This window comes from Mya arenaria, chromosome 3 (assembly GCF_026914265.1).
Source record: "Mya arenaria isolate MELC-2E11 chromosome 3, ASM2691426v1".
Taxonomy (NCBI): domain Eukaryota; kingdom Metazoa; phylum Mollusca; class Bivalvia; order Myida; family Myidae; genus Mya; species Mya arenaria.
In genome coordinates, this window is record NC_069124.1 from 18,955,833 (window position 1) to 18,971,274 (window position 15,442).

General features: G+C 39.9%; 5 protein-coding genes across 5 annotated transcripts; all 5 read left to right on the plus strand.

Moving 5' to 3' along the window:
• Nucleotides 1-126: 126 nt before the first annotated feature.
• Nucleotides 127-1,559, plus strand: LOC128225776 (M-phase inducer phosphatase-like). Its single transcript, XM_052935675.1, has 4 exons — nt 127-137; nt 344-482; nt 641-1,137; nt 1,280-1,559. Exons 1-4 carry the CDS (start codon nt 127-129, stop codon nt 1,557-1,559), a joined length of 927 nt encoding a protein of 308 aa, XP_052791635.1.
• A 1,263-nt stretch (nt 1,560-2,822) lies between these two features.
• Nucleotides 2,823-4,244, plus strand: LOC128225777 (M-phase inducer phosphatase 1-like). The gene is made up of 4 exons (XM_052935676.1): nt 2,823-2,833; nt 3,037-3,175; nt 3,326-3,822; nt 3,965-4,244. The coding sequence occupies exons 1-4, from the start codon at nt 2,823-2,825 to the stop codon at nt 4,242-4,244; spliced, it is 927 nt and encodes a 308-aa protein (XP_052791636.1).
• A 1,360-nt stretch (nt 4,245-5,604) lies between these two features.
• Nucleotides 5,605-7,019, plus strand: LOC128225778 (M-phase inducer phosphatase 1-like). Its single transcript, XM_052935677.1, has 4 exons — nt 5,605-5,615; nt 5,822-5,960; nt 6,119-6,615; nt 6,740-7,019. The coding sequence occupies exons 1-4, from the start codon at nt 5,605-5,607 to the stop codon at nt 7,017-7,019; spliced, it is 927 nt and encodes a 308-aa protein (XP_052791637.1).
• A 1,283-nt stretch (nt 7,020-8,302) lies between these two features.
• Nucleotides 8,303-9,702, plus strand: LOC128225780 (M-phase inducer phosphatase 1-like). Its single transcript, XM_052935678.1, has 4 exons — nt 8,303-8,313; nt 8,523-8,649; nt 8,808-9,304; nt 9,423-9,702. The coding sequence occupies exons 1-4, from the start codon at nt 8,303-8,305 to the stop codon at nt 9,700-9,702; spliced, it is 915 nt and encodes a 304-aa protein (XP_052791638.1).
• A 1,322-nt stretch (nt 9,703-11,024) lies between these two features.
• LOC128225781 (M-phase inducer phosphatase 1-like) lies at nt 11,025-12,436 on the plus strand. The gene is made up of 4 exons (XM_052935679.1): nt 11,025-11,035; nt 11,245-11,383; nt 11,542-12,038; nt 12,157-12,436. The coding sequence occupies exons 1-4, from the start codon at nt 11,025-11,027 to the stop codon at nt 12,434-12,436; spliced, it is 927 nt and encodes a 308-aa protein (XP_052791639.1).
• The last annotated feature ends 3,006 nt before the right edge of the window (nt 12,437-15,442 follow it).

The following is a 15,442-nucleotide window of genomic DNA, read 5'->3' on the forward strand; positions in this document are numbered from 1 at the left end:
CTGGATATATACACATCTATGAAGCGAAAAATATCATAACCATTCCTAACCATTACCGTGCATACAAACCGTATTCTCAAATTATCTCTTCCAATAGCTGTGTAAAAACTAAAACTCATTCTAGAAATGTCTATTAGGTAAGTGTATTGTTACTTTAACAGGTACCACTCTGGAGCATTTTTCTTTAATATTAATGTGTGATGAGAGGGATAAAACTAAAATATTATATATGTATAATATATATATGTATATTAAGGTTATTATAAACCACTGACTCAATAATAATAATAATAATAATAATAATAATAATAATAATAATAATAATGTATTCATCTATTTTCAGAACTCGACTATTCGAAGACTCTCCAGTGAGTGACGTCACATCCGGGTCACCGTGGGACGAGATCGCGGCTATGTTAACACCATGCCAGACGGTCAACGAGTCTTTGGACTCGGGAATTGGATCCAGCGCAGAACTATCGGTAGGCCGACATTACAATATGTGTTAAATTGAGTGAAGTAGCATTTAGTCTAAAGTCGCCACTTATACACACGAAAATAACAATCTACTCTCGTACTCTGTCAAAACAATATTCTATATGAGTTACCATGTTGTACAATGTCCCATGTCTGTTTTTAGATCAAGCTGCCATCAAGAAGACGTCTCAGAAGTATCCGATCAGGTGACGTCAAGAGAAGTTTGTTCTCCCGCAAGCGTCCAGCGGACAGCGAGGTGGACGACTCCCCGGCTGTGAAGAAGGTCAGAGGCGAAGATATCCAGACGATCGAGAAAGACATCATCCACGCAGTGGAACGTCTCGAAACGTGTGACCTGGTGGCCGACGGCTCACGAGACTACACGCTTCCAACAATCCCAGGCAAGCACAGCGACCTCAAATCCATCAGCACGGACATCATGGCAAAAGTACTGGCAGGCAGATACAACGACCGGCTGTCCAAGGTGACAGTCGTCGACTGCCGCTACCCGTACGAGTATGAGGGTGGCCACATCCAGGATGCTGTCAACCTCTACACTAAAGACGCGGTCAACGAGGTCCTAAAAACGCAGGTGACGCCAGAGAAACGCCACGTGTTAATCTTCCACTGTGAATTCTCCTCCGAACGGGGACCTAAAATGTAGGTATTTAATTAATTACCACACTAAAATCAGCGATATTCATTTGGTATTTCTAGTGTGTATATCTTATAATGAACACAATGTGAATGTGGATGATTATATTATGATATATGATTATATTTTCATATCTATCTTCTTCAGGTACAGGTTCTTGAGATCGCAGGACCGCGCGCTGAACCAACACAACTACCCGGCGCTCAACTTCCCAGAAGTTTACCTCCTCCATGGCGGATACAAGGCATTCTACGAGACACAACAGAAATTGTGCACGCCTGTCGGCTATATGCCCATGCTGCACGACGACCACGCAGCCGACCTACGTCACTTTCGGGTAAAGTCCAAGTCGTGGACGGCAGGAGACAAGCAAGTGACGAGTAGAAGACATCGTAGCAGAATCGCAAGATTACACATTGATCTTTAAATCCCCGTAAACCGCGCATACTGACACATGTGATATCAGTGGTATTTAGTGCTACCAATACCGTGCTACATTGTAATTTATTTTATATGGTTTGTTTTTGAATATATATATTATTAATATATATTATTGTATGTATTGTTAAGTTTGTAAATTTTGTTATTGCCATGTCAATATAATAAATTCAAAATAATGACCTGACTTCTTTTCGTTCCTTCAAAAAATAATGTGTTTACTTACACAAAGAGCAAAAATCTCAATAATCAATAAATCAATCAATTCGTGTATTAGTTTATGAATGAATAAATGAACCAAGGCATCATTGATTAATCATTGACATTATGATGCGATTCATTCATTTACTCAATAAATCAGTTCTTGAGTGAGTGATTGATTGAGTGAGGTGAATGATTGAGTGAGTGATTTAGGTGAGGTGAGGTGAGTGAGTGAGTGATTGAGTGAGTGAGTGAGTGAGTGAGTGAGTGAGTGAGTGAGTGAGTGAGTGAGTGAGTGAGTGAGTGAGTGAGTGAGTGAGTGAGTGAGTGAGTGAGTGAGTGCACATGAGTATTTTTACATATAGTAAGGAAGTGATTTTCATTCGGCTCGACACCGTATATGTTGAACAAGTAGATCAATCATGTTATATTCTTTGAATTCAGTCCAATGCCTGCAGTTTGAAAGGCAAACTATGGTAAAACCCTCAGATATTAATATATTTTCTGTTTTAAAATAAGTTTGCTACATTTTGGTGTGATGTGGTAGGGATAAACAAAAAAACACATGTATCACTGAATATTCACTTCCGAATTTGTGTAATTATGCTTTCTATAAGTGAGTTGGTTATCATCGTTGTCTCATAAGATAAATTATCGTTAAATGGACAAAAAACATTATTTTAAGATTGTTGTGTAATTTTGTAGTTTTTTGTAAAAAAATAATAATATGAAAGGAAACAAATTTCTTTGCAAGATAACGAATGATTAAGGTTAACTGCAGTTAGCGTGACCGTAATTATGTCTGGCTTTGAGTTGGTCGGACGTTGTTCACACGTTGCTCCTATCTCTCGGAACGGTGACAAGCTCGACTCCCAGCCAGAGGGACATAATTGCATGCTCGCTAATGGCCGGACACCAACCATGGCTGGATATATACACATCTATGAAGCGAAAAATATCATAACCATTCCTAACCATTACCGTGCATACAAACCGTATTCTCAAATTATCTCTTCCAATAGCTGTGTAAAAACTAAAACTCATTCTAGAAATGTCTATTAGGTAAGTGTATTGTTACTTTAACAGGTACCACTCTGGAGCATTTTTCTTTAATATTAATGTGTGATGAGAGGGATAAAACTAAAATATTATATATGTATAATATATATATGTATATTAAGGTTATTATAAACCACTGACTCAATAATAATAATAATAATAATAATAATAATAATAATAATAATAATGTATTCATCTATTTTCAGAACTCGACTATTCGAAGACTCTCCAGTGAGTGACGTCACATCCGGGTCACCGTGGGACGAGATCGCGGCTATGTTAACACCATGCCAGACGGTCAACGAGTCTTTGGACTCGGGAATTGGATCCAGCGCAGAACTATCGGTAGGCCGACATTACAATATGTGTTAAATTGAGTGAAGTAGCATTTAGTCGAAAGTCGCCACTTATACACACGAAAATAACAATCTACTCTGTCAAAACAATATTCTATATGAGTTACCATGTTGTACAATGTCCCATGTCTGTTTTTAGATCAAGCTGCCATCAAGAAGACGTCTCAGAAGTATCCGATCAGGTGACGTCAAGAGAAGTTTGTTCTCCCGCAAGCGTCCAGCGGACAGCGAGGTGGACGACTCCCCGGCTGTGAAGAAGGTCAGAGGCGAAGATATCCAGACGATCGAGAAAGACATCATCCACGCAGTGGAACGTCTCGAAACGTGTGACCTGGTGGCCGACGGCTCACGAGACTACACGCTTCCAACAATCCCAGGCAAGCACAGCGACCTCAAATCCATCAGCACGGACATCATGGCAAAAGTACTGGCAGGCAGATACAACGACCGGCTGTCCAAGGTGACAGTCGTCGACTGCCGCTACCCGTACGAGTATGAGGGTGGCCACATCCAGGATGCTGTCAACCTCTACACTAAAGACGCGGTCAACGAGCTCCTAAAAACGCCGGTGACGCCAGAGAAACGCCACGTGTTAATCTTCCACTGTGAATTCTCCTCCGAACGGGGACCTAAAATGTAGGTATTTAATTAATTACCACACTAAAATCAGCGATATTCATTTGGTATTTCTAGTGTGTATATCTTATAATGAACACAATGTGAATGTGGATGATTATATTATGATATATGATTATATTTTCATATCTATCTTCTTCAGGTACAGGTTCTTGAGATCGCAGGACCGCGCGCTGAACCAACACAACTACCCGGCGCTCAACTTCCCAGAAGTTTACCTCCTCCATGGCGGATACAAGGCATTCTACGAGACACAACAGAAATTGTGCACGCCTGTCGGCTATATGCCCATGCTGCACGACGACCACGCAGCCGACCTACGTCACTTTCGGGTAAAGTCCAAGTCGTGGACGGCAGGAGACAAGCAAGTGACGAGTAGAAGACATCGTAGCAGAATCGCAAGATTACACATTGATCTTTAAATCCCCGTAAACCGCGCATACTGACACATGTGATATCAGTGGTATTTAGTGCTACCAATACCGTGCTACATTGTAATTTATTTTATATGGTTTGTTTTTGAATATATATATTATTAATATATATTATTGTATGTATTGTTAAGTTTGTAAATTTTGTTATTGCCATGTCAATATAATAAATTCAAAATAATGACCTGACTTCTTTTCGTTCCTTCAAAAAATAATGTGTTTACTTACACAAAGAGCAAAAATCTCAATAATCAATAAATCAATCAATTCGTGTATTAGTTTATGAATGAATAAATGAACCAAGGCATCATTGATTAATCATTGACATTATGATGCGATTCATTCATTTACTCAATAAATCAGTTCTTGAGTGAGTGATTGATTGATTGAGGTGAATGATTGAGTGAGTGATTGAGTGAGGTGAGGTGAGGTGAGGTGAGGTGAGGTGAGGTGAGGTGAGGTGAGTGAGTGAGTGAGTGAGTGAGTGAGTGAGTGAGTGAGTGAGTGAGTGAGTGAGTGAGTGAGTGAGTGAGTGAGTGAGTGAGTGAGTGAGTGAGTGAGTGAGTGAGTGAGTGAGTGAGTGAGTGAGTGAGTGAGTGAGTGAGTGAGTGAGTGAGTGAGTGAGTGAGTGAGTGAGTGAGTGCACATGAGTATTTTTACATATAGTAAGGAAGTGATTTTCATTCGGCTCGACACCGTATATGTTGAACAAGTAGATCAATCATGTTATATTCTTTGAATTCAGTCCAATGCCTGCAGTTTGAAAGGCAAACTATGGTAAAACCCTCAGATATTAATATATTTTCTGTTTTAAAATAAGTTTGCTACATTTTGGTGTGATGTGGTAGGGATAAACAAAAAAACACATGTATCACTGAATATTCACTTCCGAATTTGTGTAATTTGCTTTCTATAAGTGAGTTGGTTATCATCGTTGTCTCATAAGATAAATTATCGTTAAATGGACAAAAAACATTATTTTAAGATTGTTGTGTAATTTTGTAGTTTTTTGTAAAAAAATAATAATATGAAAGGAAACAAATTTCTTTGCAAGATAACGAATGATTAAGGTTAACTGCAGTTAGCGTGACCGTAATTATGTCTGGCTTTGAGTTGGTCGGACGTTGTTCACACGTTGCTCCTATCTCTCGGAACGGTGACAAGCTCGACTCCCAGCCAGAGGGACATAATTGCATGCTCGCTAATGGCCGGACACCAACCATGGCTGGATATATACACATCTATGAAGCGAAAAATATCATAACCATTCCTAACCATTACCGTGCATACAAACCGTATTCTCAAATTATCTCTTCCAATAGCTGTGTAAAAACTAAAACTCATTCTAGAAATGTCTATTAGGTAAGTGTATTGTTACTTTAACAGGTACCACTCTGGAGCATTTTTCTTTAATATTAATGTGTGATGAGAGGGATAAAACTAAAATATTATATATGTATAATATATATATGTATATTAAGGTTATTATAAACCACTGACTCAATAATAATAATAATAATAATAATAATAATAATAATAATAATAATAATGTATTCATCTATTTTCAGAACTCGACTATTCGAAGACTCTCCAGTGAGTGACGTCACATCCGGGTCACCGTGGGACGAGATCGCGGCTATGTTAACACCATGCCAGACGGTCAACGAGTCTTTGGACTCGGGAATTGGATCCAGCGCAGAACTATCGGTAGGCCGACATTACAATATGTGTTAAATTGAGTGAAGTAGCATTTAGTCGAAAGTCGCCACTTATACACACGAAAATAACAATCTACTCTCGTACTCTGTCAAAACAATATTCTATATGAGTTACCATGTTGTACAATGTCCCATGTCTGTTTTTAGATCAAGCTGCCATCAAGAAGACGTCTCAGAAGTATCCGATCAGGTGACGTCAAGAGAAGTTTGTTCTCCCGCAAGCGTCCAGCGGACAGCGAGGTGGACGACTCCCCGGCTGTGAAGAAGGTCAGAGGCGAAGATATCCAGACGATCGAGAAAGACATCATCCACGCAGTGGAACGTCTCGAAACGTGTGACCTGGTGGCCGACGGCTCACGAGACTACACGCTTCCAACAATCCCAGGCAAGCACAGCGACCTCAAATCCATCAGCACGGACATCATGGCAAAAGTACTGGCAGGCAGATACAACGACCGGCTGTCCAAGGTGACAGTCGTCGACTGCCGCTACCCGTACGAGTATGAGGGTGGCCACATCCAGGATGCTGTCAACCTCTACACTAAAGACGCGGTCAACGAGCTCCTAAAAACGCCGGTGACGCCAGAGAAACGCCACGTGTTAATCTTCCACTGTGAATTCTCCTCCGAACGGGGACCTAAAATGTAGGTATTTAATTAATTACCACACTAAAATCAGCGATATTCATTTGGTATTTCTAGTGTGTATATCTTATAATGAACACAATGTGAATGTGGGTGATTATATTTTCATATCTATCTTCTTCAGGTACAGGTTCTTGAGATCGCAGGACCGCGCGCTGAACCAACACAACTACCCGGCGCTCAACTTCCCAGAAGTTTACCTCCTCCATGGCGGATACAAGGCATTCTACGAGACACAACAGAAATTGTGCACGCCTGTCGGCTATATGCCCATGCTGCACGACGACCACGCAGCCGACCTACGTCACTTTCGGGTAAAGTCCAAGTCGTGGACGGCAGGAGACAAGCAAGTGACGAGTAGAAGACATCGTAGCAGAATCGCAAGATTACACATTGATCTTTAAATCCCCGTAAACCGCGCATACTGACACATGTGATATCAGTGGTATTTAGTGCTACCAATACCGTGCTACATTGTAATTTATTTTATATGGTTTGTTTTTGAATATATATATTATTAATATATATTATTGTATGTATTGTTAAGTTTGTAAATTTTGTTATTGCCATGTCAATATAATAAATTCAAAATAATGACCTGACTTCTTTTCGTTCCTTCAAAAAATAATGTGTTTACTTACACAAAGAGCAAAAATCTCAATAATCAATAAATCAATCAATTCGTGTATTAGTTTATGAATGAATAAATGAACCAAGGCATCATTGATTAATCATTGACATTATGATGCGATTCATTCATTTACTCAATAAATCAGTTCTTGAGTGAGTGATTGATTGAGTGAGGTGAATGATTGAGTGAGTGATTGAGGTGAGGTGAGGTGAGGTGAGTGAGTGAGTGAGTGAGTGAGTGAGTGAGTGAGTGAGTGAGTGAGTGAGTGATTGAGTGAGTGAGTGAGTGAGTGAGTGAGTGAGTGAGTGAGTGAGTGAGTGAGTGAGTGAGTGAGTGAGTGAGTGAGTGCACATGAGTATTTTTACATATAGTAAGGAAGTGATTTTCATTCGGCTCGACACCGTATATGTTGAACAAGTAGATCAATCATGTTATATTCTTTGAATTCAGTCCAATGCCTGCAGTTTGAAAGGCAAACTATGGTAAAACCCTCAGATATTAATATATTTTCTGTTTTAAAATAAGTTTGCTACATTTTGGTGTGATGTGGTAGGGATAAACAAAAAAACACATGTATCACTGAATATTCACTTCCGAATTTGTGTAATTTGCTTTCTATAAGTGAGTTGGTTATCATCGTTGTCTCATAAGATAAATTATCGTTAAATGGACAAAAAACATTATTTTAAGATTGTTGTGTAATTTTGTAGTTTTTTGTAAAAAAATAATAATATGAAAGGAAACAAATTTCTTTGCAAGATAACGAATGATTAAGGTTAACTGCAGTTAGCGTGACCGTAATTATGTCTGGCTTTGAGTTGGTCGGACGTTGTTCACACGTTGCTCCTATCTCTCGGAACGGTGACAAGCTCGACTCCCAGCCAGAGGGACATAATTGCATGCTCGCTAATGGCCGGACACCAACCATGGCTGGATATATACACATCTATGAAGCGAAAAATATCATAACCATTCCTAACCATTACCGTGCATACAAACCGTATTCTCAAATTATCTCTTCCAATAGCTGTGTAAAAACTAAAACTCATTCTAGAAATGTCTATTAGGTAAGTGTATTGTTACTTTAACAGGTACCACTCTGGAGCATTTTTCTTTAATATTAATGTGTGATGAGAGGGATAAAACTAAAATATTATATATGTATAATATATATATGTATATTAAGGTTATTATAAACCACTGACTCAATAATAATAATAATAATAATAATAATAATAATAATAATAATAATAATAATGTATTCATCTATTTTCAGAACTCGACTATTCGAAGACTCTCCAGTGAGTGACGTCACATCCGGGTCACCGTGGGACGAGATCGCGGCTATGTTAACACCATGCCAGACGGTCAACTCGGGAATTGGATCCAGCGCAGAACTATCGGTAGGCCGACATTACAATATGTGTTAAATTGAGTGAAGTAGCATTTAGTCTAAAGTCGCCACTTATACACACGAAAATAACAATCTACTCTCGTACTCTGTCAAAACAATATTCTATATGAGTTACCATGTTGTACAATGTCCCATGTCTGTTTTTAGATCAAGCTGCCATCAAGAAGACGTCTCAGAAGTATCCGATCAGGTGACGTCAAGAGAAGTTTGTTCTCCCGCAAGCGTCCAGCGGACAGCGAGGTGGACGACTCCCCGGCTGTGAAGAAGGTCAGAGGCGAAGATATCCAGACGATCGAGAAAGACATCATCCACGCAGTGGAACGTCTCGAAACGTGTGACCTGGTGGCCGACGGCTCACGAGACTACACGCTTCCAACAATCCCAGGCAAGCACAGCGACCTCAAATCCATCAGCACGGACATCATGGCAAAAGTACTGGCAGGCAGATACAACGACCGGCTGTCCAAGGTGACAGTCGTCGACTGCCGCTACCCGTACGAGTATGAGGGTGGCCACATCCAGGATGCTGTCAACCTCTACACTAAAGACGCGGTCAACGAGCTCCTAAAAACGCCGGTGACGCCAGAGAAACGCCACGTGTTAATCTTCCACTGTGAATTCTCCTCCGAACGGGGACCTAAAATGTAGGTATTTAATTAATTACCACACTAAAATCAGCGATATTCATTTGGTATTTCTAGTGTGTATATCTTATAATGAACACAATGTGAATGTGGGTGATTATATTTTCATATTCTTCAGGTACAGGTTCTTGAGATCGCAGGACCGCGCGCTGAACCAACACAACTACCCGGCGCTCAACTTCCCAGAAGTTTACCTCCTCCATGGCGGATACAAGGCATTCTACGAGACACAACAGAAATTGTGCACGCCTGTCGGCTATATGCCCATGCTGCACGACGACCACGCAGCCGACCTACGTCACTTTCGGGTAAAGTCCAAGTCGTGGACGGCAGGAGACAAGCAAGTGACGAGTAGAAGACATCGTAGCAGAATCGCAAGATTACACATTGATCTTTAAATCCCCGTAAACCGCGCATACTGACACATGTGATATCAGTGGTATTTAGTGCTACCAATACCGTGCTACATTGTAATTTATTTTATATGGTTTGTTTTTGAATATATATATTATTAATATATATTATTGTATGTATTGTTAAGTTTGTAAATTTTGTTATTGCCATGTCAATATAATAAATTCAAAATAATGACCTGACTTCTTTTCGTTCCTTCAAAAAATAATGTGTTTACTTACGCAAAGAGCAAAAAACTCAATAATCAATAAATCAATCAATTCGTGTATTAGTTTATGAATGAATAAATGAACCAAGGCATCATTGATTAATCATTGACATTATGATGCGATTCATTCATTTACTCAATAAATCAGTTCGTGAGTGTGTGATTGATTGAGTGAGGTGAATGATTGAGTGAGTGATTTAGGTGAGGTGAGGTGAGTGAGTGAGTGAGTGAGTGAGTGAGTGAGTGAGTGAGTGAGTGAGTGAGTGAGTGAGTGAGTGAGTGAGTGAGTGAGTGAGTGAGTGAGTGAGTGAGTGAGTGAGTGAGTGAGTGAGTGAGTGAGTGAGTGAGTGAGTGAGTGAGTGAGTGAGTGAGTGAGTGAGTGAGTGAGTGCACATGAGTATTTTTACATATAGTAAGGAAGTGATTTTCATTCGGCTCGACACCGTATATGTTGAACAAGTAGATCAATCATGTTATATTCTTTGAATTCAGTCCAATGCCTGCAGTTTGAAAGGCAAACTATGGTAAAACCCTCAGATATTAATATATTTTCTGTTTTAAAATAAGTTTGCTACATTTTGGTGTGATGTGGTAGGGATAAACAAAAAAACACATGTATCACTGAATATTCACTTCCGAATTTGTGTAATTTGCTTTCTATAAGTGAGTTGGTTATCATCGTTGTCTCATAAGATAAATTATCGTTAAATGGACAAAAAACATTATTTTAAGATTGTTGTGTAATTTTGTAGTTTTTTGTAAAAAAATAATAATATGAAAGGAAACAAATTTCTTTGCAAGATAACGAATGATTAAGGTTAACTGCAGTTAGCGTGACCGTAATTATGTCTGGCTTTGAGTTGGTCGGACGTTGTTCACACGTTGCTCCTATCTCTCGGAACGGTGACAAGCTCGACTCCCAGCCAGAGGGACATAATTGCATGCTCGCTAATGGCCGGACACCAACCATGGCTGGATATATACACATCTATGAAGCGAAAAATATCATAACCATTCCTAACCATTACCGTGCATACAAACCGTATTCTCAAATTATCTCTTCCAATAGCTGTGTAAAAACTAAAACTCATTCTAGAAATGTCTATTAGGTAAGTGTATTGTTACTTTAACAGGTACCACTCTGGAGCATTTTTCTTTAATATTAATGTGTGATGAGAGGGATAAAACTAAAATATTATATATGTATAATATATATATGTATATTAAGGTTATTATAAACCACTGACTCAATAATAATAATAATAATAATAATAATAATAATAATAATAATAATAATAATGTATTCATCTATTTTCAGAACTCGACTATTCGAAGACTCTCCAGTGAGTGACGTCACATCCGGGTCACCGTGGGACGAGATCGCGGCTATGTTAACACCATGCCAGACGGTCAACGAGTCTTTGGACTCGGGAATTGGATCCAGCGCAGAACTATCGGTAGGCCGACATTACAATATGTGTTAAATTGAGTGAAGTAGCATTTAGTCGAAAGTCGCCACTTATACACACGAAAATAACAATCTACTCTCGTACTCTGTCAAAACAATATTCTATATGAGTTACCATGTTGTACAATGTCCCATGTCTGTTTTTAGATCAAGCTGCCATCAAGAAGACGTCTCAGAAGTATCCGATCAGGTGACGTCAAGAGAAGTTTGTTCTCCCGCAAGCGTCCAGCGGACAGCGAGGTGGACGACTCCCCGGCTGTGAAGAAGGTCAGAGGCGAAGATATCCAGACGATCGAGAAAGACATCATCCACGCAGTGGAACGTCTCGAAACGTGTGACCTGGTGGCCGACGGCTCACGAGACTACACGCTTCCAACAATCCCAGGCAAGCACAGCGACCTCAAATCCATCAGCACGGACATCATGGCAAAAGTACTGGCAGGCAGATACAACGACCGGCTGTCCAAGGTGACAGTCGTCGACTGCCGCTACCCGTACGAGTATGAGGGTGGCCACATCCAGGATGCTGTCAACCTCTACACTAAAGACGCGGTCAACGAGCTCCTAAAAACGCCGGTGACGCCAGAGAAACGCCACGTGTTAATCTTCCACTGTGAATTCTCCTCCGAACGGGGACCTAAAATGTAGGTATTTAATTAATTACCACACTAAAATCAGCGATATTCATTTGGTATTTCTAGTGTGTATATCTTATAATGAACACAATGTGAATGTGGGTGATTATATTTTCATATTCTTCAGGTACAGGTTCTTGAGATCGCAGGACCGCGCGCTGAACCAACACAACTACCCGGCGCTCAACTTCCCAGAAGTTTACCTCCTCCATGGCGGATACAAGGCATTCTACGAGACACAACAGAAATTGTGCACGCCTGTCGGCTATATGCCCATGCTGCACGACGACCACGCAGCCGACCTACGTCACTTTCGGGTAAAGTCCAAGTCGTGGACGGCAGGAGACAAGCAAGTGACGAGTAGAAGACATCGTAGCAGAATCGCAAGATTACACATTGATCTTTAAATCCCCGTAAACCGCGCATACTGACACATGTGATATCAGTGGTATTTAGTGCTACCAATACCGTGCTACATTGTAATTTATTTTATATGGTTTGTTTTTGAATATATATATTATTAATATATATTATTGTATGTATTGTTAAGTTTGTAAATTTTGTTATTGCCATGTCAATATAATAAATTCAAAATAATGACCTGACTTCTTTTCGTTCCTTCAAAAAATAATGTGTTTACTTACGCAAAGAGCAAAAAACTCAATAATCAATAAATCAATCAATTCGTGTATTAGTTTATGAATGAATAAATGAACCAAGGCATCATTGATTAATCATTGACATTATGATGCGATTCATTCATTTACTCAATAAATCAGTTCGTGAGTGTGTGATTGAGTGAGGTGAATGATTGAGTGAGGTAAGGTGAATGATTGAGTGAGTGATGTGAATGATTGATTGATTGAGTGAGTGAGTGAGTGAGTGAGTGAGTGAGTGAGTGAGTGAGTGAGTGAGTGAGTGAGTGAGTGAGTGAGTGAGTGAGTGAGTGAGTGAGTGAGTGAGTGAGTGAGTGAGTGAGTGAGTGAGCTATATCTTGGATATGTGATTCAAGAAAAACAGTTCGACTCAACGTGACTATCTAGTTCGGTATCAGCTATATTATGATAGTCCTGATTTAAATCTTAGAAACTGAAATCTTCGGACAATTAATGGATCCACACGGACGGACGGGTAATCGCACTGTTTGCAATGCGGACTTGCAAGATCTTTTTTAAACGCTATTTAAGGTACCTTATGCATCGGCGTCATTTCCGCACGATGTCCTTACGATTGAAATAATCGTAAGAATCATCCAACTTTTAAAATCCGTTCGGTCATAGTGCAGTCTTAACTTCTGGTCACATGCCTAGGGTGAGTGATGTTCTTTTGGAGGATGATATTGCATACAGCTCGGATGTGCCTCGTACGATCATGAAACGCATTCAAACGGCACTCGTACAATGCCCGCGCACGGTGTCCATACGACAAGAATAAACCAGTTCGCGATATCGGTAAAATTCTCATTTTTACCTAGACAGCTATGTGTATCATGCCAAACTTGGTGCAGACCGAGCCGCAAGTGCACCAGTCTGATACACTGTTGTGCAACTGCCATCCTGAACCACGCCTAATCAGTACTATGAGGAACTCAAAAGATATTCCTGGTTTTTAAACGCCTTTAATCGTCAAGGATGTAGCATGGAGCCTGTATTGCAAACATAACTTTTGCGTCCCGTTCGGACATCGCAAGTTCCTTACCCGTCGACCGTGTGGCCGTCCCCTCGCGGCGCTCTATCGGGGCCCGCACGAACTCTATTGGGACCCATGTGAGCTGAACCATTTTTAGACTCCCCGACCCTCTACGAGCTTTTAAAAATACGTACGATCTCGCAAGAAGACTTCGTGGAATTTTACAAAATTACGACTGAAAACCTTCTCGTACGGAGCTCGTAGAAGGGGTAGAAGAGGCGCCGCAAAGCACATCGTGTGAAGGTTGTGAATCACATGCATAGCCTTCCTTTGATTTTGGTCTGGGGTCACAGTCGTTGGTTATCCGTAGATAGTCGGGTATTGCGCATGAGGGTCCTTTAAGGGCCCACGGCAGGCATACCCATGGCAGAGTATGGGTGTTTGCGGTAGCGGTCATTGAAGCTGCTGTAAAGCATCTAAATGCATGCGACTACATCTTTGCAGCTGGGAACCGGATATATCATCGTCCGTGACAACCTGACACCGAGACACTATAACATGTGTTTGTTCAAAGACGTTAAAATGGAGTACCAATTGCTTAACGCTCCCCCATTAAAGGGGTAGCACTGGGAAATGGTGTGCCCAGCCTTGGCTCAACCCAGGAAAGTTGTATCCCGTATATCGGTGCTTTACACCGAGCACTGTTAAAGACCCAATAAGTATATTCGCAAAGAGCTAGGGTATCGCATCCAGACCTTTTGTATTTCAATCTGTTTAAATCGTGATGGTGTCACGGCGGGGTCATGCGCTATGATTATTATGATTTGCAGTCCGAGCAGGCCCGGGCAGACCCGATTATGTTACTCGGAACTCTTGCAGTTCGGCCTAGCCTCATATGACTTTTGTCGTTGTGTCAAAGAAATGTTCGGTAAAGTACTTTTTGATTCAATTAACAGACAATGCGATAGTTCATCATTCTTGGAATAAACTCTTAAAGCTGACCTTTTCAAAGTTTCGTTTCAAATCAAAAAGAAAGTATATATACTTTCGGGCGCTAAAATATTATCACATACAACCATGGAAAAAAAATAAGATGGAAAATGGTAGAACATGTAAATGGTAATATTGAGATGTTAGTATTTGTTTTAATTCGATCACGAAAAGGGCTAATTACTGACCAGTAGCATCTTGGACCAATAGCCCTACACTCAGTTTGCCTGTTGACAATCGCATGAGCGGACCGTATTCTTTCAGCTAGGCCCACGCAATTTAATTACTCAAGTTACTATACTAGAACGATCTAAAATGTTGTATTCCAATTTCTGATATCATTGTTTGAAGTATATTACTTTGAAAAAAATGTAACTTAAGTATCGTAATTCCTCTTAAAGTAGCATCAAATTAATATTATTGTTCAAAGAGTAATAAAAAACATGATCATAAATTGATTTTAATTGACATATTATATTATTAATCTTATTGCATACAATTGGCATATATCTAATCTAGATGTTGCTCTAAATTATTTTTTATTCATTTCAAAGTACGTATCTAAAGGTGAAAAGGTAAAGCACATAAAGATTTTCTTGGTAAAAATAATCTAGATGCGATTCACCCAATGTGACTTATTGCAAGGTGCGCGAATTTCCGAATTATTACGAAATAAGCCGTTTATACTCGTTAACATTCGTAGTTCTAAACCTGACCCAATGAAAATGTAGAATTACTGTCATGTGATGCGCCGTCAGACTGAATAATTAATTTCCGATTCGTTTAACGTGCTT

Coding starts and splice junctions, on each gene's coding strand:
- LOC128225776 (XM_052935675.1), top strand. Junction 483..640: donor GATCCAGCGCAGAACTATCG/GTAGGCCGACAT, acceptor GTCTGTTTTTAG/ATCAAGCTGCCATCAAGAAG. Junction 1,138..1,279: donor TCCGAACGGGGACCTAAAAT/GTAGGTATTTAA, acceptor TATCTTCTTCAG/GTACAGGTTCTTGAGATCGC.
- LOC128225777 (XM_052935676.1), top strand. Junction 3,176..3,325: donor GATCCAGCGCAGAACTATCG/GTAGGCCGACAT, acceptor GTCTGTTTTTAG/ATCAAGCTGCCATCAAGAAG. Junction 3,823..3,964: donor TCCGAACGGGGACCTAAAAT/GTAGGTATTTAA, acceptor TATCTTCTTCAG/GTACAGGTTCTTGAGATCGC.
- LOC128225778 (XM_052935677.1), top strand. Junction 5,961..6,118: donor GATCCAGCGCAGAACTATCG/GTAGGCCGACAT, acceptor GTCTGTTTTTAG/ATCAAGCTGCCATCAAGAAG. Junction 6,616..6,739: donor TCCGAACGGGGACCTAAAAT/GTAGGTATTTAA, acceptor TATCTTCTTCAG/GTACAGGTTCTTGAGATCGC.
- LOC128225780 (XM_052935678.1), top strand. Junction 8,650..8,807: donor GATCCAGCGCAGAACTATCG/GTAGGCCGACAT, acceptor GTCTGTTTTTAG/ATCAAGCTGCCATCAAGAAG. Junction 9,305..9,422: donor TCCGAACGGGGACCTAAAAT/GTAGGTATTTAA, acceptor CATATTCTTCAG/GTACAGGTTCTTGAGATCGC.
- LOC128225781 (XM_052935679.1), top strand. Junction 11,384..11,541: donor GATCCAGCGCAGAACTATCG/GTAGGCCGACAT, acceptor GTCTGTTTTTAG/ATCAAGCTGCCATCAAGAAG. Junction 12,039..12,156: donor TCCGAACGGGGACCTAAAAT/GTAGGTATTTAA, acceptor CATATTCTTCAG/GTACAGGTTCTTGAGATCGC.